This window comes from Gopherus flavomarginatus, chromosome 6 (assembly GCF_025201925.1).
Source record: "Gopherus flavomarginatus isolate rGopFla2 chromosome 6, rGopFla2.mat.asm, whole genome shotgun sequence".
In the NCBI taxonomy this organism is placed as follows: Eukaryota; Metazoa; Chordata; order Testudines; family Testudinidae; genus Gopherus; species Gopherus flavomarginatus.
This window is the reverse complement of record NC_066622.1, coordinates 120,596,786-120,614,413: the sequence shown is the minus strand read 5'-3', so window position 1 is coordinate 120,614,413 and position 17,628 is coordinate 120,596,786. Positions and strand designations below refer to the sequence as shown.

General features: G+C 39.1%; 1 protein-coding gene across 1 annotated transcript in view; it reads left to right on the top strand.

Moving 5' to 3' along the window:
- LOC127053930 (disintegrin and metalloproteinase domain-containing protein 9-like) overlaps positions 1–17,628 on the top strand; it is a 37,136-nt gene that overhangs the window by 10,405 nt on the left and 9,103 nt on the right. Inside the window, exons 4-17 of the mRNA XM_050959395.1 lie at positions 45–123; positions 1,191–1,267; positions 3,250–3,466; positions 4,036–4,101; positions 4,182–4,253; positions 5,832–6,004; positions 6,442–6,526; positions 7,443–7,561; positions 10,773–10,944; positions 11,561–11,650; positions 12,266–12,461; positions 12,622–12,727; positions 14,681–14,855; positions 16,371–16,451. Of these exons, the coding sequence (XP_050815352.1) occupies positions 45–123; positions 1,191–1,267; positions 3,250–3,466; positions 4,036–4,101; positions 4,182–4,253; positions 5,832–6,004; positions 6,442–6,526; positions 7,443–7,561; positions 10,773–10,944; positions 11,561–11,650; positions 12,266–12,461; positions 12,622–12,727; positions 14,681–14,855; positions 16,371–16,451 (1,708 nt within the window). The remainder of the gene's footprint in view (positions 1–44; positions 124–1,190; positions 1,268–3,249; positions 3,467–4,035; positions 4,102–4,181; positions 4,254–5,831; positions 6,005–6,441; positions 6,527–7,442; positions 7,562–10,772; positions 10,945–11,560; positions 11,651–12,265; positions 12,462–12,621; positions 12,728–14,680; positions 14,856–16,370; positions 16,452–17,628) is intronic.

Sequence of the window (17,628 nt, the reverse complement as noted above, 5' to 3'; positions counted from 1 at the left end):
TTTGTCATAGACTTAAAAGAGCAGCAGTTTATTTTTGTTTTCAGAAAGCTTGTAAGTGAAGATTTTGTACTATATACATACAGCAAAAATGGGAAATTGGAGGCTACCCATTCAAAAATCAAGGTACTGTGCTTATTAAGGTTCAATTTTTGTGTCAGACTGTTTCTTTAGCACAGGGGAGCCAAGCTTTGTGACACCAAAGGCTGTCCACAAGGATGCATATACATATAAATACGTTTTTAAACAAAAATACTTATACACAACCATTAATTCTGGTTGTGTTTGTATCTTCCCTGATATAGGAATAACAATTGCTTGAGTTCACAACAATAAAAGGCACTTAAAGACCAACTAGAGAATAATAGAAGGTTGCGTTGGATTGTGTTTTAGGCCTTCTTAAGCATTCCTCCTTTAATGTGTGGCATTTTTATGTCATTGTTACCGATGGGTATAAAATGTAAGGCTGCCATGCTATAAACTCTGAGTTTGTTTAACCTGTTGCTATTTATGATGACATGGTGTCTGCAATAACCCGTTTTCAGAAATATATGAATGTATAAGGAGGATGCTCTGGAAGCTTACAAAAAACGGAAATTAGGTTAGTTTATTATATAGCCATTGTGTAACATAGATTTTTGAATCAAGATGCAAAGTTACCCAGTTTTGAGGCCCTGATTCAGAAAAACGCTTAGGCATATACCAACATTTATTCCTGTTCAGGAAAGCATTTAAGTATGTAATCAACTTTATTCATGAGATTTCAGTAGAATTTAAGCATGTACTTAAATGTGCTTCCTGAACAATTCAGGCTTTAAAAGCAGCGTTTAGCTGCCAAAGAACAGGAACGACAAAATAGATCCATGTAGTTTGTCAGATGTTGGGAATGGGTTAAATTAGAATTTTTCCCTCACTTGTAAAGGAGGGGAAATTTTTTTTACCAATTATTTTACCAATTTTTTGTCAGTGAAGGGTCAAAGTCTGCTGTGCTTACAAATAATGAGTAGTGTTTTACTCCAAGAGTAATCCCGTGGAAGAAAATTGAGACAACTTGTAGAGTTCTGAGTAAAGCTGGCAAAATCTGACCCTAATAAATAAAATATTGTGCAAATGAGTAGTCTGAGTCTTTCACTTGAATGAAAAAAATACTGTTATGTAATTACCGGTAATTATGTGGTTTCATTGTGTTTCAGACACACTGTTATTATCGTGGAGTTGTTGAAGGAGTTGCTGATTCTATGCTTGCTCTTAGTACATGTGATGGCCTTAGGTATTACTTTTCACTTTTCTCTGTATCATTGACTGATATACCAAGAAAATGTATTGGTGTTCAGAATCTCAATTTTTTTTCCATAAGAATGAATGAATCCAGGAGTGGCCAAAGTGCTACCTATACAATTTTGTAATGCTGCTTTTCAGGGACAAGGGTATAGATTTTCAAAATGCTGAGCACTGATGTAATTTCCTTCCCGTTGAATTCAGTGGTAAATGGTAGTAGAGTTAGGTTAACATTGAGTGCTTTTGAAAATTCCACCTAGATGTCCCAATATGCAATACTGCATCTTGTGCTAAGCAGCCTGGTGGATCTAGATGGAGCACAGCATGTTGGAACATGTAACCCCCATAGGGTCCCATCTCTCTATTGACTGCAACCCGCTCCATCATGCAAACAAAAGAGAGACAAATTCCTAGTGCAGCCCTCACCTGGGCAAAGTTTGAGTAACTTGAAGTTAATATGTTACTAAAGGTAAAATTCTCACAAAACAAAAGCATAGTTTACTTAGGTTGTAATTTTTTGGGTGCAGGGATTGTTTTTCAATATATAGGGTAGGGACCAAGCACAGAGATGCCCTTCTTGGAGCCCTGTGCACTGCCACAGTATAAACAATAAATAAATAACTGCTGTGCATCACTATCTAATGTTTCCGTATAGCATAAGATTGTAGCACACTATAATCATCCTACAAATAATAGCAGCGATATTGATAAGTTTGCATTTAGAAGCACACTTCCAAAACCTGCAGAGTAACTCTGTTACAGTAAATTAAAATAATGTTTATGTTTGTTAGACAGGTCAGATTGGGGAATAAAAGGTGGTGAATTGACAAAATGAGACACCACTTGCCAGAGTGTGTGTGCAGATATTCAAAATATGGTCATGAGTGTTCCCTGGGTTCCACGACTTCCGTGAGCTTGGCTCCCTGTTGGTCTGGCTTGAATATACCTATAGGATCTAGTAGGGTCCTTGGGCTTGGCTTCTTTTGTGGTGGGGAATAAGTGATGGAGATCACACAATATCACCCACTTGCAGCACCAAAATAAGACATCAAAGTAAATTGTGTAGTTCTGTGACCTTCCCTCTCTCCTTTCTTAAATGAGGAATGAAATAGCTAACAATGTTGACATTTACATTATCGCTGGGTATCTGAGTTAACATGTCACTGAAATAAATGCAACAAAGAGATTGTTGCAGGCTGTCTGCATACTCACATACCCATCTCTGCATTAATTACACTCAGTTCACTTTCTTTTCAACCATAACAGACAGAGACTTATTTTAAATGAAAGTTAAGATTCTGGAGAACAATATAGTATTTTCAGAGAGGTACTGCTATAGTGTATGGGTACATACTGGCTATAGTCTCAGCCTGGGTACAAACCTTAACATGTAAAAAAATATATAGTCGCTATATTTAGCTGCCATAGGGATTAGTAGGCTAACATTAGTCGGGAGGCAATTCTGTTGTCTTCCTGAACACACATGACTAAATACAACTTCCTTCTCCTCCCAGCTATAAATAGACTTTGTACAGCAGAGCTAGAGTAGTTCAGCTCCATAGGGGTGGGCAGGGCAGAGGTTGGGCATGATGCATTGTGCATTGAGTACGTGCTGCACAAAACCCTTACTTTGTGCGTGACCCCAGTATGACAACTTGCAGGAATTAAGGCATAAGTGGGTAGAAGAGGAATGAAGGACTTGTCTAGCAGAGATCCAGAATAATTTTTTTAGAGCAACTCCATAGTCATCCTGCAGCTTTATTAATTGAGAACTCTCAGCTGTTCCTGACACTTACTTTTAGGGGCAACTTCCCCTTTGCCTGTTATGAAAGTTGTTTATATATTTTTTTTAAAAGGTAACAGTGTACATTTCTTAATAGTGAAATAGTCAGCTGTAGTTTACTCATCTAAGTTATACCTTGACAAGTGAGAGGAAATTCTACTAGATAATTTCTCATACCTTTATTGTTGTAGAGGAATCCTTCACATTGGTGGCAAACAGTATGGAATGGAGCCAGTTAACATATCAGCTACCTTTGAGCACCTATTTTATCCGTTAGAACATGTTCAGCAAGATCCTTTTCTGTGTGGTGTGCTGAATGATAACCTGCACCAGGAGAAGAGTGTGAAGAATTCTCGCAGATATACAAATGTTTTACACAGTACTTTCAGCGAGGAAAAGCTTTTTAGGGTAAATATATTTGTGTTTTTCTCTTCAGAAATGTTTAGATCCTGGGATCCAATACAACTCTTTTGAGGCTGCTTCAGTGGCCAGAAGGGGCCATAAAACCATCTTAACTTACTTCTTGGGTTTACCCTGGTGTAGGAGCATTCCAGGTGGTGTATCTAGCCAGCTCTTTGTTTACCCCATTTCAGGGCCCTGAGAATGGCTGGAACACTACTGGGCTTTGGAAATCCTCATATAGAGAAATGGCAACATGGAGACTGTTGCAGTCAAGTGCAACTTAAAGCAGCCCAGAAGCTGTTCTAAGCTGTTTGAGAGGGCAAAGCAACAGGATTGGAGGGGTAGTGGATGTAAAGATGCCATAAAACCCCCACTTCTGAGAGCCTGTCTGCCACTGAAGTACTGAGCTGTAGATCTTTAAGCTGCCATGTAAAGTTCAAAAAGGAAACAAACTTGAGGCCAAACCAACATACCATGCCTTGTAAATATATACAATAACATGGTAACAAATAGTAATATAAATCTTGACTTAACGATAATTAAAATATTAACTTCTTGCATTTTCTAACTTGCAGAAAAAACGAGCTGTGCTGCCACAGACAAGCTATGTGGAGCTATTTATGGTTGTTGATAACAACAGGGTAATGTGTTTCTCTAGTATTAAACACATTTTATTAAATTATTTAATTTTTCTCTGACATCCTTATATTGAATTTTACAGTATTTGCAGAAGAATTCTGATCCTGCAGCTGTGCAAAAGGAAACAATTGAGCTGACTAATTATGTTGATGGGGTAGGTCATTTCAGTCATATGGATATTCAGTAGTCTCCTCTTTATCTTATTTCACAGAAGAAATACAAATAGTAATGTACAACTAGTGTATTCTGTGTTTGTATTCTAATTGAAAAATATAATGAATATACAGACATATAACTGATATCTAGACAAGACTCTGATAAGCGCACCACAGAACTCACAGCCCAGGGGATGGGGGATAAGGTGGTTTTAAGCCACCTTTGCACACTCTCAATCTTAGGCTGCTCCAGGGGCATAACTTAGACAGCCCTCCCAGTCCTGCCTTGTGGGCTGCAAGGGTACCTGGAATCTCTGGCAACTATGACAGATTCCTGTACCAGGATGTATGAGAGCAGGCTTAGGGCAGTTTTTCCTCAGCTGGATATAAGGCTTTCATAGCCACATTATGGTGCTCTGGACCTTTTCCATGGCATAAAGGGGACGAAACAGGGGTGAGGATCATACCCGTAATGCTGTAGATTTTCAAAACCCACCTCTAAAATTATACTGTGCATTTTTGCATGAGTTTTTAATGTGAAGTTTTACACATCCAAGCTTCGTACACACAAAAACATGAGCCCAAGAATGTGTTTGCAAAAGTATACATGTAATTTCAGACACCAAGTTGAGGTACCTTTTGAAAATTTAGCAAAATAACATAGGGTTTCTGAATATGTGTGAATCATTGTCATTAGACTCATGCAATAACTGATGAAAAACAGGGCTAAAATCATGGATAAGAGCACAAGACTTTTACTAGTGTTTTTTTAAAAAACTTTACCTCAAAATGTTTGTACACTACTGTATTTCTGAAAGATTGAACATTCCTGTACATGTTTATAAGAAAAATATCAAATATTTCATCGGCATTAGGAAGGCTAGTCCTCCTCTCCAACATGGTATATGGAGGTACATACTGCTCCTCTGTTCTACACAGGAATAATCAATGTAGGCAAGAAGTATTGATATCTAACTAAAGGCTTGATCCAGCTCCCACTGAAGACAATGGGGATCTTTCCATTGCATATAGTCCACTCTGTACTGGCCAAAGTTTACCCTCAAAATCCCCAGTTGCTGTCAGAAGATCTAGCCTCTTTGCTGCCTGTGGAGTTTCCCATTCCACCGCCTTAAGCAATTTCCATAAGTCCCCGACAGTCCACTAGAGAGATGAAATCGTTCCTAGGCTGTCCTCAGGATAACCAGCCAAGATAATGAATGAAATGGTGCCCCTCCCCCTGAGTGTTGGTCTTCTGATGCCTTACTCATAGGGCTCTTGCACCTAAAGAATATGGCTAGGAATCCTAATAGACATAGAAGAGCTTCAGGCTTGTAATCTTTATTCAGTAACATCCCTCCCCCCCGCATAAATGATAGTGTAGGTTTTGACTGAATAAAAACGGGAGGATCTGGCCGAGTTTGTAATGTGAACTAATTATTTAAATGAAATAAACTTTCTTACACTTGCATTGTTCCAGTCAACATAATACTGAACTGGTAATGATGATGTAATTTTTTCAGAATTCAATTAAATTTGATTTACATATATGTAAAGTAATCACCAGTGTGTATTTTCAGATGTATGGTGCATTGAACATCCAGATTGTTTTGACTGGGCTAGAAATCTGGTCAGATAAAAATCACATAAATGTAATGGATGGTTCAGCTGGAGATGTACTAAATAGATTTGTTTCTTGGAGAGAAAAATATCTTCTTAAGCGATCAAGAAATGATGTTAGCCACCTCATAATGTAAGTTTTGGTCCATTAGAAAAACTTGCCTCATACTATAAATCAGATTGTAATATTGCTTATGTATGCAAATGAAATAAATAATAGAAACTGAACTACTGCTAATTTAAAGCTTTGACTATAATTGTAGCCCAAGAAGAAATTATTTGTGTAATTAAATCTTTATTCTTAATCTTATTCTTCACTCAAAAACAGTAACACAGCATATGTATACCTTTCAAGAGTTATGTCATACAGCTGGTGTAGTCACACTGATCAGAGAGCCATATCCAATCCTTTGGGAAAGTGAGAAATTTCCCACTGATATCAGTGAGGCCAAGATTTGACTCATCATAGTATTTCTTTGGGGCAGAGCCATCAATATTTTTTCACTAGAAAACAATGGACTTTCAGCCCCATTCTCAAAACAGTGCGCATGTTCTGTTGTTATGTTGCAGAGGGAGAAATGCATATGGTGGGACAGTCGGAATGGCTTTTGTAAGTACAGTCTGTTCTCAAGTCCATGGAGGGTCCATTAGCACTGTAAGTACAGTACTTCATCTCAATTATTAATGTACAAATCTAGTCAATAAAAAAACCTAGACACCTCCCTGACTTATTCAGCCAAGTCATCAAGGGCTAAGAGGTTTGGTTTGGTGTGGGTTGTTCTGTTAGGCTTCCTATGAAAAGACAAAAAGTTTTTGAGGATGACATTATAATTCTTTTTTCCACATCCCTCTCCTTCATGTACCAGTCCACCTCATTCGGATAAGTCTCAAGCTATATTTTGGCCATATTTTTAAATTTATTTAGCCCAAAGTTGGCTAGAAAAGCACATCCCCATAACTGTAAGTTAATAAACTCAAAATGGACAGCTTTTTGTATGTTCTTGATGGGAATATTAGCACGGGACCCACATGTGGGTTTGACTCTTCACACTCAGTTGCACAGTACACTGTAGCCCTGATTCTTAGATGCACAAGAATTCCACTCAGTTCACTTTGGAGAGAGTGGGGTAAAATTCGCGTTAAGCTGCCTTTGCCTTCCCTTAATCCTATGGGAGGCCTAATATCACCTTACTTAGGATGTGGAGGTTTGTCCTTATAATATTAGATACCACAGCAGCAGACACAGTATAAGGGCCAGATTCTGCTAGCCTTACTTAAAATTAATAGTACTTTACTTTGTGAGGAACCCCATTGAAATCAGTGGAACTACCGATGGAGTAAAATACTATTCAGCATGAGGAAGAATGGCAAAATCTGGTCCTAAACCGATATATAGATAAAGAATTACACTGATTTGCTATTAATGCTTTCTCCTTGTGATACTAGACACTATCATCACACATTAGAGATCTATAGTTTAAATAAATCAGTAGGTAGGATCATTGCCTTGTCTTCTTGTGATTTTCAGGTTTTATTTTCATATTAATTTCAACATTGCTTCTCTTTACTAGCTTAACGGTAATGTGCTACGTCATGCCACAGTAGTTGCACATGAGCTGGGGCATAATCTTGGTATGAAACATGATGATGGAAGGTGCCCCACATCCTACATTATGTACAGTATAAATAAGTAAGAGCCTAAATATTATTACTTTATTTTTAATATTACATATGTGTATTAGATTTATTCAGCAGTGTAAAATTCCTATTAACCTCAGAGAACCTTAGTAAATGGGCTTTGTATGGAGAACTTAAGCCTAGAGGGTTAAAAAGTTAATGGGACTTAGCTGATTGATGTTACTGTGCTGTTTCCACCCAGCCCCTATCAATAGTATTCACACACTGGATCTGGTCCAGACTTCCTTTTCCTAAGACTTACATTTACAGTTAATTTAAATAAAATGTACATCTCTACCTACATTGTATTACCAAGTTGGCAGTTCTGAGGATTAGGTTTGAGGCTAATAGGACTCGCCTGATCTGACATCAGAGTGACTCAGCAAAAATAAATGCATGTTTATTCAGGGTTCAGTCTGTGACATCATAGTATCTCTGCAGAAAACCTCTATGCAGGATCAAGGAACCCATCACTGTTATAGTTAGAAATAATTTCTATATAGTGCCACATTTAAACTTTGAATGCAGAGTTTCAGCCTGGAATAAATATTTTGGCCCAGCAATAAACCCTCAAAAAACCCCACTCGAAATAAGAAATTAGAGATGGAAATCATAGAATTTACATGGAAAAGAACTTCCTCTAAACTAAACATCATTTATATTTAGGACTGTCAAGCGCTTAAAAAAATTAATCGCAATTAATTGTGCAATTACAAAAATTAATCACAATCATGCAATTAATCACTCTGTTAATAATAGAATACTATTTATTTAGATATTTTTGAATATTTTCTACATTTTGAAATATATTGATTTCAATTACAACACAAAATACAAAGTATACAGTGCTCACTTTATATTTATTTTTTATTACAAATATTTGCACTGTAAAAAACAAAACAAATAGTACTTTTCAATTCACCTAATAAAAGTACTGTAGTGCAATCTCTTTATCATGAAAGTTGAACTTACAAATGTAGAATTATGTACAAAAAAAACCTGTATTCAAAAATAAAACAATGTAAAACTTTAGAGCCTAAAAGTCCACTCAGTCCTACTTCTTGTTCAGCCAATTGCTCAGACAAATAAGTTTGTTTACATTTGCCGATGATAATGCTGCCTGTTTTTTGTTTACAATGTCACCTGAAAGTGAGAACAGGCAATGCCTGTGGCACTATTGTAGCCCATGTTGCAATATATTTACATGCCAAATGCACTAAAGATTCATATGTCCCTTGATGCTTCAGCCACCATTTCAGAGGACAGACATTCATGCTGATGATGGGTTCTGCTCGATAACGATCTAAAGCAGTGCAGACCAACACATGTTCATTTTTATCATCTAAGTCAGCCGCCACCAGCAGAAGATTGATTTTCTTTTTTGGTGGTTTGGGTTCTGTAGTTTCCATATAAGAATTTTGCTCTTTTAAGACTTCTGAAAGCATGCTCCACACTTCATCCCTCTCAGATTTTGGAAGGCACTTCAGATTCTTAAATCTTGGGTCGAGTGCTGTAGCTATCTTCAGGAGTGGCGCCAAGGTTTTTGGCGCCCTAGGTGGGGGTCCTTCCGCGCTCCCGGTCTTCAGGGCACTTCAGTGGTGGGTCCCGGAGCGAGTGAAGGACCCACCTCAGAATTGCCGCCGAAGACCTGGAGCGCGTAAGGACCACCTGCTGCCGAATTGCCGCCAAGAGCGGCAAAATACCGCCCCCCCCCCCCCAAATCCTGGCGCCCTTGGTGACCGCCTAGGTCGCCTAAATGGAAGCGCCGGCCCTGGCTATCTTTAGAAATCTCACGTTGGTACCTTCTTTGCATTTTGTCAAATTTGCAGTGAAAGTGTTCTTAAAATGAACAACATGTGCTGGGTCATCATCCAAAACTCCTATAATATGAAATATATGGCAGAATGCAGGTAAAACAGAGCAGGAGACATAAAATTCTTCCCCCAGTTTTTCAGGCTTATTCCAATAGTAAAGTTTTATTACAGACAGTACTGGTAGTAGTAATAGTAGCTTTAATTTCTATATCTAAGTCATGCAATGGGAGGGATCCATGAAGTATGTAGGAGAGGTGAGTTGCTTGTGTTTGGACTGTACGGGTAAGAAATGTAACTTACTTCCACCCTGCCTCCCCCCTTCCGTCTGAGGCCCAGCCTTCCGGGGCGGAGTGGGGGGAGGGGCAGGGGCAGGGTGGAACCCGTACCGGTAAGAGCTGTATTTTACTTTCACCCCTGCATAGTGGGGATATACCATTGCTTCTGGGAGCTGCTTGAGGTAAGTGCTGCCCAGAGCCTGCATCCCTGAGCCCCTCCCATGCCCCAACCCTCTGCCCCAGCCCTGATTCCCCTCCAGCCCTCTGAACCACTAAATCCCAGCCTGGAGCACCCTCCTGCACCCCAAACCCCTCATCCTCAGCCTCACCCCAGAGCCTGCACCCGCAGCTGGAGCCCCCCAACCCTCCTGTACCCCAACCCCAGCCCAGAACCCCCTCCTGCACCCTGAACTCCTCATTTCTGGCCCCACCCCAGAGCCCACACCCCCAGCCAGAGCCCTCATCTCCCTCCCCTGTGCCCCAACTCCCTGCCCCAGCGCTGATCCTCCTCCCACCCTCTGAACCTCTTGGTCAAAGCCAGGAGCACCCTCCGACAACCCAAAATCCCTCATCCCCAGCCCCACGCCAGAGCCCACACCTTCAGCCAGGGACCTCATTCAACCCAGCACCCGGACTCCCTGCCTCAGACTGGAGCCCCCTCCTTCACCCTGAACTCCTCATTTCTGGTCCCACCTCAGAGCCCGCACCCCCAGCCAAAGCCCTCATCCCCTCCTGCATCCCAACCCCAATTTCGTGAGCATTCCTGGCCCGCCATACAATTTCCATACCTCGGGCCAAAAGGTTTGCCCACCTCTGCTGTAGTCAAACACTTTGGGTTAAATACAGGGGTAAATGGATGAAAGTCAATGGCCTGTGTTATACAGGAGGTCAGAATATATGATCTAATAATTCCTTCTGGTCTTAAAATCTATGAATATATGAAAGACTAAAATTCTGGCAGTATCTTTTAAATCCTAGAAATATCTTTCCTTAAATGCAATATATAGATCTAAAAAATGATCTTCTACTGTTACACAAGCAGTGTATAGATCTTTGTTATTAAATGGCTTGAAATAAATTGATCTTTACTAGGAAAAATGTGTATGCCAAACAAATGCAATATTATGCTTTCTAGTGCATCCAAGAATTTCAGCACTTGTAGTGCCAATGATTTTGAGAATCTCATTTTGAATGGTGGAGGAAACTGTCTTAAAAATGCTCCAAAACCAAGTGATATTTTCACAGAACCTGTCTGTGGCAATAACGTGATGGATAAGAATGAAGAATGCGATTGTGGCAAACCCCAGGTATAGTATTTCAATTCATTGGGGCATCCAGGCTTCAATCTCAACCTATTTTGTACAAAGAAGTTCTTTGGGGGAAGGGGTGGAGTGAGGGCAGGGCCCGAGGTGGAGCGGAGGTCGAGCACCCCCAGGGAAATAAGGCCGGTGCCTGTGATTGGTACTACTTAGAATATATGCTAGCAAATACCAGTGGTGAGAAAAACCCATGTTCAATTGAAGGTTTTTTCTGACACCAAAAAAAAAGCCTAAAAACAAATCATTTCTATATTGTATTCTTAACTTTGAAATAAAATATATTGAGTGCTCCGAACTGTTAATAGAAACCTGTGGAGTTCTGCTTGTTTAGGACCCTGTTCTATTTAGAAAAGCAGTTGTTGCTTTACCTGCTCTTATCCCTATGCAAATAGTCAATCAAAAATAAAGTTTCTCTCTAGTTTCTGATACATAGCCAAACTGCGTGCTGCCTTCCAGTAGGACAGAGAACTCTAAACTTCAGATACTGAAAGAGACTCAATACATTTGGCTTCTGGGCAATTTTAATCTGATTGTGTACTTCAGAAACCCCTGACTACAGAGAAAAGTAAAAACCCTGTGTCCCTAATTCATACCTTTGCTACAGGAGTGTACTAATCCTTGCTGTGATGCTGCAACCTGCAAACTTAAGTCTGGATCACAGTGTGCTGAAGGGCTGTGCTGTGAAAATTGCAAGGTAGGCTGGAGGAGCCCTTTTTGTTAATTTATGTTCTTAACTTAAAACAATTGGTACTAATTAGTAGTGGATATTTTTTTTTAATTTTTAGAAATGGATCTATCACAGCATCTTTAGACACCTGTACATACATTATTAAAACCATACTCAGGAGTGTAGATTAAAGTAGGGTCAGTGAGTGAACAAAGAATCTTGGTCTGAGGATTCATGGCCTTATGTGCGATCTTCAGCTTACAAATGAAGTGTTAGCTCTGACCTGACTTCTGCTTTTTAGGCAGAAGTAATTAGATGTCATGTAGTAGTGCTCTCTTTACTGCAGGATCAAGTTTCCATGCATCTCCTCTCTACTCATGACTTTTTATCTGATGTGTATAAATGCCATACTGTGAACCAGTGCTGTGCATGATCAAGTTCATCAACTGTATCAACATGCCACAAAAAACTCACAGGAGTGGCATGCATGCTCTGTCTATTGATATGAAGAACTATGTTCATCTTCCTCAAATTTACAAGCATATTTTCTTTCCGAACCTACTATATAATCATTGTATACCTTTGTGTTAGAATTTCTACTATTGCAAACTAAAACCGAGTAACTTTCTGTTCCATTTATAGTTTAAAGTGGCAGGAGTAGAATGTAGACCAAAAATGAATTTCTGTGATCTACCTGAATACTGCAATGGGACATACCCATACTGCCCAGATGATGTATATATCATGAATGGCTACCCATGCAACAACATGAAAGAATATTGCTATAGTGGGATTTGCCAGAATTTTGATTCACAGTGTGAATCCATCTACGGAAAAGGTATTTTTAAACTGTTTGACTGTCTGTGTAACAGAATTCATATTAATAGGAAAAATTCACTCATATGCTCTGTCTTGTAACTAGGATTTAAATAGACATTGTGGATTATACATTTTTATTAGATATATTAGTTGTTAAAAAATTGATATTGTTCTTTTAGGAGCAAGAAAAGCACCTGATATTTGTTTTGAAGCAGCCAACATAAAGGGAGATAGATTTGGAAACTGTGGAATGACAGGTGGAACGTACAATAAATGTCCCATTGAGTAAGTGACAAGCAGGTATAAATTGAATCTAATCTTTCCTTCTATCATTTATTCATATAAACAGTACCATAACGTAGAGTATATATTATACAGATAATGCTTACATGCTTCACTACTTTGGCCTACCTGAGTTTACCTACATTAATCTTCATTTTTTATTCGTCTGTTTTAAGTTGTTTATTAAAACAATTTCTAAAAACCAATTTAAACAATATGTGTAAAACTCAACTTTCTTTAAATGTTCTCTTTAAGAAACTGAACCAGATTCTCACCTCTGAATCAGCCGTTTTGTGCTGCTTAGGCCGTGGAAAGGAGCTATAATCGGTCAGTACTTGGCCAGCTGATAGGTCTCTTGATGGAAAGGAGCTCTCAAATGGCAGAAAACTGATCAACCTAGTTCCTGCATCAGCCACACTCCCAGCACAGCATAGAGGGAGGGAGGGGATGTATCAGGCTGTGCTTCACTAATTCTCAGATGGAATGTGGTCCCTAGATCAGCCTATGGTCCTCTAACTTAGATGGAATATGGGGCAGTTCAGGCCACAGAATCAGGTAGCCATAAACAGCCGATCTTGGCACAAGAGAGAGTCTGGCTCATCATCACAGGTATTTTTAAAGTAGATGACCTGCATCAGACCATTCCTTGTAAAAAAATAAAAAACCTCATAGGAAGGCCAAAGTTATGCACTACACTGCATTATATAGTTTATAACCTGTGGTGTGACCCTGTTCTGAAAACAAACATATTAATCTCCCCAAGAGCTTTTCTGGGTCTCTCATCACTATAGAACTGAGAATATGGGAATTGTAATTTGTTTTTCAAAGGCTTATAACTTGGCCAAATTTGGGCAGATTTTCACAGGGAAGGCAAAAGGCACATCCCTGTCAGAAAGGCCACTCCCCTGCCAAATTTCAAGTTCCTGCTACAAAGCATGGGGCTGCTAAAAGCATTCAAATAAAAGCTTGACACAGTTTTTTTAACACAGACAAAACAATATATTTCCCCCTAACCTCATTCTTGGAAATGGCTTAACCCTTTTGTAAAAATTTTTCCAAAAATTTCAACTGAGGCAACATCCAGCATGCAAAATTTCAGCCCAAATGGTTAAAGTTTGGCAAAGTTATAAGCACCTGAAAACAGGTCTTATAATGAGAAGTGTCAGGCAATCTTAATAGGCAGTGCTACCGGCCTCACCTATAGCAGGGGCATGTGTGTTTATACACCCATAGACAAACACATATATTATGGCAGCAGTTCCCAACGCAGTGCCCACGGGCACCATGCACCTGCGTCCTGGCCGGCGGTCGAGCATCTGCCAAAATGCCACTGAAATTCGGCAGCATTTTGGTGGCGACGCCTCTCGACGACGACGCTTGCCGCCGACAAGTGGCCTCATCAAGAGGCGTCGCCACTGAAATTCGGCAGCATTTTGGCGGATGCTCGACTGCCGCCACGGTCCTTCGTCTGGCGCCCACTGTATTATAGTGATATCCATCTGATAAATTGCAGAGCCATATGCTGAAATACATTTATCAGGCACCATTAATCCTCTTGATCAACAGGACTCTCTCCACTAATCCATCAACATTGGGATTACTTCTCATATCCCAGGATTTTGAGCAGCTTCTGTCAGATGCCATTTCTTTTTAAACAACCTGCAAGAGAAATGTTTCCTCTTTTCCCTCAAATGTGGAAATACCTTGAATACACACACACAAAATTACACTGTGCCAAAAGCATAGAATAGGCAGTCTTCAATATATATAAAATGATACACACACGCATACACAGAGAAAGAGAAGGGAAAGCTTTCTTAGAATATGAGATTTCCATCAAGAGAAAATTATTGGCTCATAGTGTAAACTGTGTGAATTTATTAATAAATAATAATTTTGTATTGAGTCTGTTTTCTCCCTGTTATCTTATATTTGTATTCTATTCATTTATTACAGACATAGTCTGTGTGGCAAACTTCAGTGTATACCTGTCAGTCTTGAAAATCTTCCTGCTTCTAGTGTTGTCAGCAATCAAGATGGTGTTTCATGTGTGACTTCTGACTTTGACCTAGGGTCAGATATCCCTGATCCTGCTCAAGTTCAAAAGGGAACTGCTTGTGGAAAAGGAAAGGTAAGGTAGATCACAGCAGTTATTGCAGAATGCATGACACTTAATGAAAAGTTCTCTTTTTAATACATCTTACTATAAGACCCTTAGCTTTCAAAAACATTAAGCCACATTTTAATTTTCCTCATAACGACTTGGGCTTATGACACTCAAAATACTTGTCTCATAAAGAGTGTCTGTGTGTACTATAACCTTTGATATTCAGCAGGGAGAATCCCCTCAGACTTACAGGAAGTGCCTTTTCTTTGTCTCATGAAATTCCATTCAGATTTAACTGACATGTAAATTGTTAAAAACTGCCATTTCCCTTCTCTCACTTGTGCTCCGCAAGAAAATTGATGTAAGGTAATAATTGGAGATATACCAATCTCCTAGAACTGGAAAGGACCTCGAAAGGTCATCAAGTCCAGCCCCCTGCCTTCAGTAGCAGGACCAGTTTTTGCCCCAGATCCTTAAGTGGCCCCCTCAAGGATTGAACTCACAACCCCCGATTTAGCAGGCCAATGCTCAAACCACTGAACTATCCCTCCCCTAGGGCTCAGGCCCCCACCAAAGCAGCAGGAGCACACATTGCATTGGGAAGACAGGGTTACTGTTGGAGCAGCTTTTTCCACTTTCTATTAAAGAGCCAGCTCACTTCCCCATCACCCCTAGACCCAGCAACCCATGTCCTCTCCAGGAAAACAGCCTTCTGCTGTTGCCAGCATATGCTGTTGATACAAGTTGTGGCACTTAACAATCAAGGTTCGCCATGTTGATGGGAGTTTGCTATCGTTGAACGATGTAGAATTTATTTGGTCTTGTTCTTTAAAAAAGGAAATTACATACAAAATTATATACAAAATCTGCATTAAAGGAACATTGGTAAGATTGCCAAGTTAAACACTCAAAAGTTAGGAGACTCCAGATCTATGGTTCTTCACACAACCTTAATTCAGTCCCCTTGTGCATATATGATACAAACTTTAATGACGTGATCACATACTATTTTTTTCACAGCAAACTGGTCTCAGTCAGTTCACTGGAGGGACAAAAGGAGCAGAAATAGGGCTGTGTGAGCAACTATAAACCTGGAATTTCCTAATTTTTTGAGTGCTTAACTTTGCAGCTCAAGTAATGTTCTACATAGTTTTTGGGTTTTTTGTATATATGTGTGTGCATGTGTGTGTCTATATATTGATACAATAAATAATACTTAATGTTAATTTATAGATACATGCACACAGAGAAGTAGTATTTATTAGCTCTGTACCATAAAGCCTGCTGTTTGGTTTAACAAAGCTTTAAAAGAAATAGTTATTCATATTCTGATTTCATTTGCATCAAAGTATATCCTAGTGCATGAAAAAGTGTGATAAATTAAACCAGAGTTCTGAAGAATCTAGTGTTTTTAGACAGTCCTGTTTCTCACCACTTACATTTTGCAGTATTACTGTTTTTATATATATTATTTTATGTTTATAAAAATATTAGGGTAGTTGAAGTACTCTTTTAAAATAGATATTTAATATTTTTCAGGCCTGTGTAGACTTTAAATGTGTTAATGCAAGTAAGCTTGGTTACAACTGCGATGTAATGCAGAAGTGTAATGATCGTGCTGTAAGTATATTATTTTTATTACATTAGGCTTCTAGAGATTATTGATAGGTTCAGTAGATCTAAATAAATAAAATGAATAATGAAACATATGCTTTGTTTTTTCTAATCTGTACTAAAAGTCAAATTCATTTTTTATCTATAGTTCATGTTACCAATGCACTGTAAACCATTCATCACTAATGTGGATAGTACATTTGATATGAAATAGGCAAAGTAGATCCCATTACATTACTAGATGAGCTGTCCAATTTTGAAAGCAACGTATCCTCTGCAGAGGAAAATATAATGAATTATGTAATATTCCTGTGTGAAAAATCAGACCAGGATCCAAATATAGTAAAACCCAGAAGCTCTCCTTCGAAACAATGTTCTGTGCAAGACAAATGAGAAAAGGGGCTAATTGCTGTAGAGGTTTGCTGCCACAGGAGCCAACAATATCACTCACAATGTATGGGAATGCCAGTGGAGGGGAAAAATGGTTGTGCCAAGATCCCTCTTTCAGCTATCCACCACTCGCTGTGTTCACACACAATTCTTCATGTACAACTCTAAATATGATTTGTTCATTTGGCAAATCTGATTTGTTCTAAATGGATGTACACGTTTAGGCTGCAATTCTACAAAGGGATCTATTAGCACAGTCCCTTGCAACAACGTGGAGTCTCATTGACTTCAGTTGGATTATCTGTGAGAATCATTGTACTCTCAAGGAATAACCCTGAGGAGGTTCAGCTTCTTATACTACAACCAAGCCTCACTCTGGGGTTGACCATAAATGTAATGTTCCAAACTTTTCTGGGTACATGCTAGTACTACTTACATACCACTAACTCAGAAAGGTTTGAAGGCTGTAGCCTGAGGTGGCTTCCTAATAAAACACTTCATATGTCTGATAAAAAAGGAGTCTTTAAAGAAGAGTGCAGCTACCGTAGGCACAAGATTTTATTCAATTTTATAAGTCTTTCATTTAAATAATATATGGTGTTATCAGTGACAATTGTAAAGAAATTCATTTTGAATTGGAATTTGATGTCCCTTCAAGCATGGGATTTGGGCCCTGTTCCAAAGCCAGTTGAAGTCAATGGGAGTCCTGTTATTGACTGCAGTGCACTTTGGATAAAGCCCTTGGTTAACAATTCTGAATGGAACCCTTCTTTTTTCCCATCTCTCAGATGGA